The sequence below is a fragment of the Chlorocebus sabaeus genome, chromosome 16, assembly GCF_047675955.1.
Source record: "Chlorocebus sabaeus isolate Y175 chromosome 16, mChlSab1.0.hap1, whole genome shotgun sequence".
NCBI lineage: Eukaryota > Metazoa > Chordata > Mammalia > Primates > Cercopithecidae > Chlorocebus > Chlorocebus sabaeus.
This window is the reverse complement of record NC_132919.1, coordinates 79,928,597-79,940,375: the sequence shown is the minus strand read 5'-3', so window position 1 is coordinate 79,940,375 and position 11,779 is coordinate 79,928,597. Positions and strand designations below refer to the sequence as shown.

The 11,779-nt window shown below is 54.8% G+C and overlaps 1 protein-coding gene across 1 annotated transcript; it reads right to left on the bottom strand.

The window, feature by feature from the left end:
- Window positions 1-223: 223 nt before the first annotated feature.
- On the bottom strand, window positions 224-2,349 carry TEX19 (testis expressed 19). The gene has a single exon (XM_008013357.3). It carries the CDS (start codon window positions 1,910-1,912, stop codon window positions 1,418-1,420), a length of 495 nt encoding a protein of 164 aa, XP_008011548.1. The 5' UTR covers window positions 1,913-2,349; the 3' UTR covers window positions 224-1,417.
- Between the last annotated feature and the right edge of the window lie 9,430 nt (window positions 2,350-11,779).

The following is an 11,779-nucleotide window of genomic DNA, read 5'->3' as shown; positions in this document are numbered from 1 at the left end:
CTGCACTCCAGCCTGGGCAGCAGAGCGAGACTCCATCTCAAAACAATAAATAAATAAATAAATAAATAAACAAAGTGAAACAAACTCCCATGATGAGCCTGAAAACCGACCAGAACCCTCATCTCTCCCATGCTCCTCTTCCCTTCTGTCCTCTGTTCCCACCACCTAGTGGGATTTCAAGCCAGCAAAGGTGGCTTAGCCCAGATTCTGAGAGGACAAGGATAAGGCCAATCAACAAAACGTGCTGAGGAATGACTTACACAGGAGCTTGATTGAAAGCTTTTATGACTTTTTAAAATTAAAAACAACATATAGAGCAACAGGAATTAAATGGTTAAATTGCATCAACGGCCAATGTTTGAAACCAGCTCTCCCTCCACCGTAGACCAGAGACCCTAGTGCTGCCGATGGGGTCTTGTGGCACCCCTGAGATTGTCCTGGCAAAGTCGAGAACATGTCCAGGTCACAACAGATTCTGGTGTGTTCTGCAGAGCGTGTGTTTTACAAGCAATGTCCCTCCCCATGACCAAGGTGAAATAGGCACAAGTTCTGTGCCCTGCGCCCCATGTCACAAGCAGCACAATAGCCATTCAGGCCAACACGTCCAGAACTATATGACAATCAACTAATAAGAACTTGTTTCCAGGTTACAAATATTTGTAATGCTTCCCTCTGAGGCCACAGCAGGCCCTATGTCCCAGCCCCTAAAGTTGCTCCCCTTGTTTCCACGGGCAAAGGGCCTATCCTTTGCCAACTGCTCCCCTGGCTGTAATGGAAGAGCAATTGCTGGCCCTTCCCAGTCTCTGATGTCCTGGTATACCCAGGACAATGGCAGCTACATGAGTCTTAGTCTCTCAGTTCTGGAGCGCTGGACTGAGGCTGGAAACAGGGCAGCTCCCCCATGGCTGAGGCTCCTGTAACAGCCAGGCTTTCTTCAGGACCCCTGCTGTGTGTCTCAGGGGTGCTGGGATCCTGTTCTTGACTGGAGGACTGTGGCTTACAGGCCGAGTCCCCCTTCTTTCTCTCCCTGTTGGTCCAGGGTGAGTAAGAGACTATGGTGAATCCTCTTCTGCAGGGCTGAGGCTGCAGGGGCCAGCTCTGCTCTGTGTCCTGTTGAGGATGTTTCTAGAAAGCTCAGTGTCCACCAGTGCAGGTCCTGCTCTTGGGGAACATCTTGGAGTCTCACCACCCACACTTCACCAGGCTCCAGCAGCAATTTCCAGTGCTGCCCTGGGGTCCTCAGGGCCCTGTCTGGGGTCATCTTCTGCAGGTAGGTGGCATCATAGCAGCCCACCATGGAGACAAGCTACAGGGCCAGTAACCAGGCCTCATCCTCAGCAGGGTCCACTGCCCAGGTAATGCCCAGCCCCAACACCATGGGCTCCCCTGGGGGCAGGTCCACTTTGAGAAACCCCTGCTATGAAGGAAAGGAGCTTGGCCAATGTGAGCAGGTAAGAAGCCCCTCAAATCTCCAGGGCAGACCCTGGGTCCAGTCAGCATCCTCAAGGCCCAGGCCCAGGGGTACAGCCTCCTGAGGCCCTAGTTCAGTGGGCACAAAGTGGGGGTCCAGACCTGCATCTTCCAACCCTTCTGGGGCTGGTGCCAGGGTCCCTAGCCCCCATGCCTCAGAGCCCTCCTGCGCAGGCTGTCCTAGGCTCTGCCCCCAGCTCAGCTCCATCCCTGAGGACCCCTCCTGCTCCGACTCTGCCTCAGTGTGCTCCATCAGCTCAGGGTCCCAGTTGTCTTCTTCCCAGTCCTCTGACTCCAGCAAGTCTTTAAGGTCTAGAAAGGCAGCCTTGAAGCAAGTGAAGCAAATGCTTAGCTGATCTCCATGTTGAAGCTGATACATCCAGGAGGCGTAGAGGTAGGACAGGCCCTCTTCCTCATACCGCACGCTGACCGGAGGGCACATGGCCAGGCTGCCTGCCTCCTACCGGGGTGGACAGCAAGTCTGGCCTTCAGAGGATCTCAGACAGTCTGGCCTCAGGTGCTGGGGCCAGTAGGATGCTGGGGGGCAGGGATGAAGGGGACAAGGAGCAGGAGGAGAAAGGGGTTTCCTATCCAGGGATTTGGGGTGGAGTGGATGACCTGGGTCCCAGCTCAGTGGGGACCTGCAGAGGGTGGAAGCTTGAACTTCTGGAAATGTCTTCAGCTTCTGCAGTTGCTATGGTCTTGGGGAGCTGGAAAGGCAAAGGAAGGGAGGTTAGGCACCCCCAGCAGGCAGGGTGGAGCGAACTGTGGGGACCAGCAGGGGCAGGGATGTCAGGGTTCAGATTGGCCCTTTAGTGGGGACCCTACTCAGTTTGAACAGCACCGGGGCTGGGAAGCCTTCAGTTCCTCCATCCGACCTCCCCGGGCTCATCATCCACCCCCTACACCTCAGGGACCCCAACACCCTGTCAGCCTCGCCTGACAGAACCTGGGGGAACCTGAGGAAAACTGGCAGAGCCTGAGGGGACCTCATGAAAATTGAGGGAACCTGAAGGAAACTGAGGGAACCTGAGAGAACCTGAGGGAAACTGGGGGAACCTGAGGGAAACTGAGGGAAACCTGAGGGAAACTGAAGGGACCTGAGGGAAACTGGGAGAACCTGAGGGAAACTGAGGGAACTTGAGGAAACCTGAGGGAAACTGAGGGAAACTGGGGGAACCTGAGGGAAACTGGCAGAGCTTGAGGGGACTTGAGGGAACCTGGGGGAACCTGAGAGAACCTGAGGGAAACTGGGGGAACCTGAAGAAATGTGACACAAACTGGGGGAACCCGGGGGAACCTGAGAGAAACTGGGGGAAACTGAAGGAAACTGGGGGAACCTGAGAGAAACTGGGGGAAACTGAGGGAAACTGAGGGAAACTGGGGGAAACTGAAGGAACCTGAGGGAAACTGGGGGAACATGAGGGAAACTGAGGGAACTTGAGGAAACCTGAGGGAAACTGAGGGAAACTGGGGGAACCTGAGGGAAACTGGCAGAGCTTGAGGGGACTTGAGGGAACCTGGGGGAACCTGAGAGAACTTGAGGGGACTTGAGGGAACCTGGGGGAACCTGAGAGAACCTGAGGGAAACTGGGGGAACCTGAAGAAACCTGACACAAACTGGGGGAACCTGAGAGAAACTGGGGGAAACTGAGGGAACCTGAGAGAAACTGGGGGAAACTGAAGGGACCTGAGGGAAACTGGGGGAACCTGAGGGAAACTGAGGGAACTTGAGGAAACCTGAGGGAAACTGAGGGAAACTGGGGGAACCTGAGGGAAACTGGCAGAGCTTGAGGGGACTTGAGGGAACCTGGGGGAACCTGAGAAAACCTGAGGGAAACTGGGGGAACCTGAAGAAACCTGACACAAACTGGGGGAACCTGAGAGAAACTGGGGGAACCTGAGGGAAACTGAGGGAAACTGGAGGAACCTGAGGGAAACTGAGGGAAACTGGGGGAACCTGAGGGAAACTGAGGGAACCTGAGGGGAACTTGAGGGAAACTGGGGGAACCTGAGGGAAATTGAGGGAATCTGAGGGGAACTTGAAGGAAACTGAGGGAAACTGAGGGAACCTGAGGGGAACTTGAGGGAAACTGGGGGAACCTGAGGGAAATTGAGGGAATCTGAGGGGAACTTGAAGGAAACTGAGGGAAACTGAGGGAACCTGAGGGGAACTTGAGGGAAACTGGGGGAACCTGAGGGAAATTGAGGGAATCTGAGGGGAACTTGAAGGAAACTGAGGGAAACTGGGGGAACCTGAGGGAAATTGAGGGAATCTGAGGGGAACTTGAAGGAAACTGAGGGAAACTGAGGGAACCTGAGGGGAACTTGAGGGAAACTGGGGGAACCTGAGGGAAATTGAGGGAATCTGAGGGGAACTTGAAGGAAACTGAGGGAAACTGAGGGAACCTGAGGGGAACTTGAGGGAAACTGGGGGAACCTGAGGGAAATTGAGGGAATCTGAGGGGAACTTGAAGGAAACTGAGGGAACCTGAGGAATCCTGGCCCCTCTTCAGCCTCCCAATCCCTCACCCAGCACCAGGCCGTGTCTCCGAGACCCTTCTCGGGAGACCTCACCGTCCTGGTGTCTCTGCTCATGTGGGCACCCAGGGAAAGGAGGAGGCAGAGCCCATCTGTGTATATAAAGGGCCATTTCCCATGGTGCTCTGGGCTCATCTGCATATCTCCCATGAGCCTCAGTTTCTAGGAAATGAAAATGATGAGTCACTAGCGCCCCCTAAGGAGGGCCATGTGCAGCCCCTGGGCGCCTGCAGGAAGGCCCTGAGGAGGCAGCTCCTCTGGGGGCTGGAGGTCGGGGTGGTGCTCTCCGTCCACAGACTGGCACGGGGTGAACATCCAGCCTGTGGTTGCTGTCCCATCGTGGGCACGATGTCCTGGTCCTGTCGTGTTTGTAAAACGTGATCCCTGCTTTGCTGTCTCTTTCTTAAAAGTTCTCTGGCCGGGCGCGGTGGCTCACGCCTGTAATCCCAGCACTTTGGGAGGCCGAGGCGGGCGGATCACAAGGTCAGGAGATGGAGACCATGGTGAAACACCGTCTCTACTAAAAAATAGAAAAAAAATTAGCCGGGCGCAGTGGCGGGCGCCTGTAGTCCCAGCTACTCGGGAGGCTGAGGCAGGAGAATGGCGTGAACCCGGGAGGCGGAGCTTGCAGTGAGCCGAGATTGCGCCACTGCACTCCAGCCTGGGCGACAGAGCAAGACTCCGTCTCAAAAAAAAAAAGTTCTCTGAACTTTAGGAATGAGCCAATTGTCAATTAGTTCTTGTTTAAACACATTTTCCCCTTTGTGGTTCATCTCTTTGCTCTTTAAACAGAGACACTTGTAAATTAACACTTGTTGTTTCAATAGATTTTATTTTTTACAGCAGTTTTAGGTTCATAGCAAAACTGAGCCAAAAGCATGGAGCTCTCCCACCATGGAGCTCCTGTAGGTGCACAGCCTTCCCCAGTCCCACTGTCCCAGCCATGTGTTACACATTGTTATTACCGTCATCACCTCTGCAGTTTCCATCTGGCTTTCCTCTGGTGCTGTGCATTCTGTAGGTTTGGACACACATATAATCATGCAGACCCACCACTCTAATATCGTACAGACAGGTTTCTCCACCCCAAGATTCATCTGTGTTCTGCATTTTCATCCCTCCCTCTCCCAGCCCCTGGCCACCAGGGATCTTTTGACTGTTTCTTGAATTTTGCCTTTTCCAAATGTCATAGAGCTGGACTCACACATTACGTAGTCTTTTCAACTTCTTTTTTAGTAATATGCACTTTGGTTCTTCCATGTCTTTTGTGGTTTAATAGTTAGCTTCTTTTTTTTTTTTTTTTTTTTGAGACAGGGTCTTGCTCTGTCGCCCAGGCTGGAATGCGATGGCAAAATCACAGTTACTGCAGCCTCAACCTCCTGAGCTAATGCAATCTTCTCACCTCAGCCTCCCAAATAGCTGGGACTACAGGTGCGCACCAGCATGCCCCGATAAGTTTTGTATTTTTTGTGAGACAGGATCTCGCCATGTTGCCCACACTGGTCTTGAACACTTGGGCTCAAGTGATCCGCCTGCCTCTGCCTCCCAAAGTGCTGGGATTACAGACGGGAGCCACCTTGCCTGGCCAGCTCACTTGTTTTTTAACACTGAATGATATTGCATTGTCTGGATGTACCATGCTTTATTTATCCTTTCATCTATGATGGAAGGACATCTTGGTTGCTCTCAGGTTTGGGCAGTTATGAATAAAGCCACTACAAATATTCGTGGGCAGATTTCTGTAGACGTAAGTTTTCAACCCATTTTGGTAAACTCTGAGGAGCGGGATTGCTGGATGCTGTGGTCAGAGTATGTTTAGTTTTGTAAGAAAGTGACAAATTGTCTCCCACAGTGACCCTGCGGGAGTAGCCCCCAAACCCTTTCCCTACATCCCCATGACCTCTGCTCCTCCCCACCTGGGGGCTGTCTGTGCCTGGCTCGGGTCATCCACGCACCTGGGGCTGCCTGCCACCCCCACCAGGTTAGGGCTCGGATTAGGGCCACCCCTCACCCCGGGGCTTCCTCATCCCAGCCCTGGGGCAGGGGCAGGTGTGGAGCTTTGGCTGCCAGGTGTCCTGCTGTGTATGGAGAGGGTGTTGAGCTCATTCCCCAAAGACTCAGGTGCCTGAGCCACCTGGCTGGTCCCCTCAGGCGAGAGGAAAGTAGTAGTTGAGGGACCCCACAGAGAAGCCTGTTAATGGGTCTGGTGGTCAGAGGCTCCCGGGAGGAGCCCCCGCGTCCTGGTTTTCTCTGAAAAGGCCACTCAAGGCCTCGGGGCTGAGCTGTGGCTGCCCTGGCCAGGAGGGGGCCAAAGGGGGCATTGTACCTGTCGTGAACACTGAGGGCTGGGCCAGCGGGCGTCTGGAGGATGAGGACCCTCCCACCGGACCCCTCCCAGCCCCAGTTCGCAGGCCCAGCCGGCTACCGGCAGAGTCACTGCCTAAAGGAGGTTTTGACAGGGGAGCGGCAGAGCCCTTTGAGGGCCCCTGTGGCGAGCAGGCTCCTTGCTGGTTTGCATGGCTTTTTCACACAGTAGTTGCGTCGAGAATTTAATATGCTGCGACCTCGTTGCCCAGCAGGAGCGGTGCAGGACCGGCAAGCCGACGGGGAAGTGTTGGCAGGTGCATGGCAACATCCTCTCTGGGAAGCTGTGGCCAGCACATCCTGGCCAACCAGGGCCTAGGCAGGGACTTGCCTCTCGAACCTCGGCCTCACCCTGGTCTGAGAGTGTAGGGCCCCCTCAAGGTCCTTGGTCACCTCAGCAGCCTGGGACGGAAACTTTGGATCACTCCCTCAGCAGCTGGGTACAGGAGAGGCCACTTGAGGCAGAAGCTGGGATGGACAGCTGGATTTGGGGCCCAGAAGGAAACCGTGGCAAGACTTGGTGGGTGGATGGTACCAGAGGAACAGGACATGGCCATCATCAGGGAATCCAGCACTGCTGTATCTCCAGAAGGACCAGGCATTTCCCCAGCTGCAGAGATCACTGATGGAGCAGCACAGCCATTGTGGGACCAAGGCCATGACCCAGAGCCGCTGGGGCCCTGAGCCTGACACCCAGATTGCCCACAAGCCAAAACTCCATCCCCACCATCCTGGGGTGCACAAGCTCTCGTTAGGAACAGGTGAAGAAGCGGAGCCCAGGAAACTGAACAAAACCCAGAGGGGGTGGGTGAGCAGGGACAAGGCTGCCAGATGGGCCTGGCCAAGCTCCAGATGCCAGCTGAGCCCTGCAGCGGAATGGGGTGAGGCCACATCACGCCCTTCAAGCGCCGGCTTCCGAATAAGGGGCTTCGTTTCTGTCTCACCCACAACGCCTTGCACAGGTCCGGGGCCCAGAGAACATTCCAGAGATGCTTGTGGAGTGGAACAGCTTTAATGTCTTATGACACATTCTTGCTTCTCTGTTGGCTTCTTACCTGTGTCCTCGGGATGGCTGCCAAGGCGCTACCAACCTGCTGCCTCCCTGGCCGAGGCTCGGAGCCTCCTGGGCTGGTGCCTTCCCGGACACAGGATCTCCAGCAAGTCCAGGAATCTGACCTGAGCTCACCAATCGTGCCCAGGGAAACCAACCAGCCCCCAAAGCCTCCAAGACCCAAGTGGGCTTGGTTCTGTTGGCAGACGACCCAGCTGGAGTCAAACCCTAACAAGAAAGAAAAGTGTGTTTAGTAATCAGGTGACTCACCAAATAGAACTTTCTTGAAAACTGTTTTAATAATCAAGACCAGGAAAGGATTATGGAATATTCTAGCAAAGTCCAAGTACTTGGATTTTAAAGTCAACATTTATCTTCTTGCTCTTATATTACAAAGTTCCGCCCTCACCTCCAGTCTCAACGTTTGCACAAAGCATTTCAGCAGCACATGCAATGGCATTGATTGGCTTTTCCCTCTCGCTCCTCTGCACAGACACTGAAGAAGGAGAGGAGCAGTTTTCTTTGTTTCTTGCATGAATTGACTACTGAGGCTCGTCAGAGAGATGCTGCCTGTGGGAGTGATGCACGGCCTCTGCTTCCACAGAGAAAAGTCACACGGTGGTGGCCGGGGTGGGACGCGCCTGTGGACGTGGAGGACAGATATGTTCTGAGAAGCTGCCTGTTTCTTTCTTTCTTTTGTTTGTTTTTGAGATGGAGTTTCACTTTTGTTGCCCAGGCTGGAGTGCAATGGTGCGATCTTGGCTCACTCCAACCTCCACCTCCTGGGTTCAAGCGATTCTCCTGCCTCAGCCTCCCAAGTAGCTGAGATTATAGGCACCCGTCACCACGCCCAGCTAATTTTTGTATTTTTAGTAGAGACAGGGTTTCACCATGTTGGCCAGGACGGTCTCGAGCTCTTGACCTCGTGATCCGCCCTTGGTCTCCCAAAGTGCTGGGATTACAGACGTGAGCCACCACACCCGGCCGAGTGGCTTCCTTACAACAGACTCTGTCCAGGGGACCACAGTCACCTCCCCTCACTCCCAGCCCACCCTTCCTCCTCATTTGCTTTGTCCACCTACTCAGCTCCATGGCCCGCTGGTGGCCTCCATCCTTCTGAAGGACCAAGAAGCCACTGCCGTGTGGAAGCACCTCCACGTGCCCTGGTCAGGTCTGTCGCCAGTGCTGTGGGAGGATCAGAACACCCTCCATCACCCTGGGCCATCATCCAAACTGTAATCACGGACTTAGAGGCTGTCCTTCTAAAAATAACTTTTGGTATTGTTTGCTTATTTCAAAGTAAACAAATTCATTGTCAAACATTTAGAAGAGGCAAGCAAATCAGAGGAAAGAACATCACCAGCCACAGTTCTCCAGAGAGTGCAAAAAGCAAGGTCTCTGCATCTCACTCTTAAGCAGGAAGAACGGTTGCAGGAGAGGAAGGAAGGAGAGAGGGCCTAGGCGCTGTACCCAGCTGTGGCCAGCTGTGTCCTGAACCCTCCTGGGGTCTGTCCTGAACCCTCCTGGGGTGGGATTTCCATTATTATCTTCCCTGGGCTGGGCCAGAGCCTGGTTGGGGCCTGGGGCCCCATCCTGAGTCCAGAGTCTGTGACTCCTCCATAGGCCCCAGGGTCTGTGCAGTGACAGTCTCTGAGCAGCAAAAGAGCAAATGAGTGCTGGGAATTGTGGGCCCTTCCCTACAAAGGCAGGGTGGTGATCCCGCCGAGCCTAGGGTCTTTGAAACCACAGGTACATCCTTGCTGTTCTGTCAGACACAGCTGCGGATAACTTGAGTCCATCTAGGGGTGGGTTTCCAGGCGGCTGGGGACCAAGTGAGAGGCTGGAAGTGGCCACGTGAGACCCCGGGAAGCAGAGCCCCCACCACCCCAGGGGATTTCTCCATCCACAATGGCAAGGGTGGGGGCTGCCCTGAGAGGTCAGCAAAGACCACCACTGGGGAAGGTCTTGGACATGACTCTGAGCGGTCCCACCGGGAAAGGGACTGGTATCTCCTGGAGGGAGGTGCTGGAAGAAGGCCAAAGAGGAAGGGTGGCCAGGAGTCCCCGTTGCCACACCCCAGACCTGTGGAAACACTGCCCCGGGCAGCTCTGTGCCCTGCCAACCTCCTGGCCTGATGCAGCTTAGAAAGAAGCTGCCTGTGAAGGAGGCACCCCCATCTCCGTCCCTCCATTGCCAGCCTTTTCTAGAAGTCCGGGTGCCTTCAGGTTTGGGGATACAGAAATATCCCCCCAACATCCCAGGGCTCTGGGCCTTTGAATACCCACGCGGGATGAGGCAGCGGGGGTCACGTTCCCTCAGACTCTCCCCTCTTGGCTTCCCCCCATCACCCAGGGCCAGGGAGGCTGGGGCAGGTGCAAACCCAATCCTGGCAGTTGGCAGCAGCTTCCAGGCACCTGCATGACCCTGTCTGTAGCCTGCAGGAGCAGGTGCTGCCTGTGAGGTGGGCCCTGGGTTCCAGCAGATACAGGAGGGTATGAGAGTGCAGCCAGCCTCCTACCCCCTCTCTCCCTGAGGCCTCCATAGTAGATTTAGGGTTCATGCTTCTGGGTGAGATGGAGCTGAGGGCCCCCAATTCTAAAGGTCTGGGTCACACCTGGGCATTGGAGGGCCAGGGTCCATGGCTATGGGGCCCTGTTAGCCATAGACTCCTTCATCAAATAAACCCAATGTAGAAGACGTATACTGGGGGTCCTGGTGCTCGATTTTGTTTTTTGCTCTCATCACCCTATAAAATGGCATCTCCATAAAGACATTAAACAGCCGGGCACGGTGGCTCGCGCCTGTAATCCCAGCACTTTGGGAGACCAAGGCATGTGGATCACCAGAGGTCAGGAGTTCGAGACCATCCTGGCTAACATGGTGAAATCCCCATCTCTACTAAAAATACAAAAATTAACTGGGCGTGGTGGCGGGCGCCCAGCTACTCCAGAGGCTGAGACAGGAGAATTGCTTGAACCTGGGAGGTGGAGGTTTCAGTGAGCCAAGATTGCACCACTGCACTCCAGCCTGGGCAACAGAGTGAGACTCTGTCTTAAAAAAAAAAAAAAAAAGCCGGGTGCGGTGGCTCATGCCTGTAATCCCAGCACTTTGGGAGGCCGAGGCGGGCGGATCACGAGGTCAGGAGATCAAGACCATCCTGGCTAACAGGGTGAAACTCCGTCTCTACTAAAAATACAAAAAATTAGCCGGGCGAGGTGGCGGGCACCTGTAGTCCCAGCTACTTGGGAGGCTGAGGCAGGAGAATGGCGTGAACCCAGGAGGCAGAGCTTGCAGTGAGCCGAGATCGTGCCACTGCACTCCAGCCTGGGTGACAGAGTGAGACTCCGTCTCAAAAAAAAAAAAAAAATTAAACGAAACTAAGGAGAAAAATGGCACGTATTAAACATTCTGGGTAAATCAGAGCGATGTCACGCTGACCTCACCCTTAACCACCAGCTGCCTGCCCCGTGGAGCCAGGCTCATCACTGTCTGTCATCTGAGCGAGGGCACCGAGCATGATGAATAACACGTTTTTGTTTTTTTGGTTAAAAAGAGCTTGAAATATTTACTTCAGTTTAATCTGTTCATTTTTAAACCAGAGCAAAACCAAAGTTGTGCAGAGAGAGTGAGCTGGGAGGTTAGGAGGCCTCAATCCTACTTCACAGGACCCTGTCCACATGTGGCTCAATCCTGCTCCATAAAGACCCTGGTCACAAGCCGTGGCCCACCCCACATGGCCTAGAAACATAGAACAACCCTCAAATCAGCCCAGAAGCTCCTGGTACTGGGTGTGCCCCCCACAGCCCTTGGCACCACCATAAACCCCACTTGGAGATACAATGGGGGCCACTGCCAGGCACACAAATGGTCCCAAAGGAGGATGGCCTCCCCCTCCTCTGCCCACTGGTCTGGATCCCACCTCCCAGGGGTGGGCACCGGGGGTTCTGTCCAAGGGAGGGGGCTCTGCCCATGATGACTGGGAGGTGGCATCGTGCCCACCCTGGCATGCACAGCACCCACACACAGGAAGTGGCGTGGCAGCGACAGCCCCTGGGTGTGAGGTTCCCCATGGCCCTGGTGTCCTTGCTGAGATCTCAGACTGGAGAAGCAGGTACTGGAAGCGGACTTAGCCAGCCCATACACCTCCCGGCAGGGAGGGAAGATTATGGAAATCGAGGGCTTCCGGGTGCACCTGTGCCACCCCCACACGGCTTGGGGTAGGCGCCTGGGATCCCTGGACACCTCTGGGTGCGGCAAAGCAGCCCAAAGGCAGCAGGATCAATTTCTAGGCCCTGGATTTGGGCGCCAACTTGCTGTGTGCCAATAGCACCTCCTGGTGGTCACTTCAGTCTG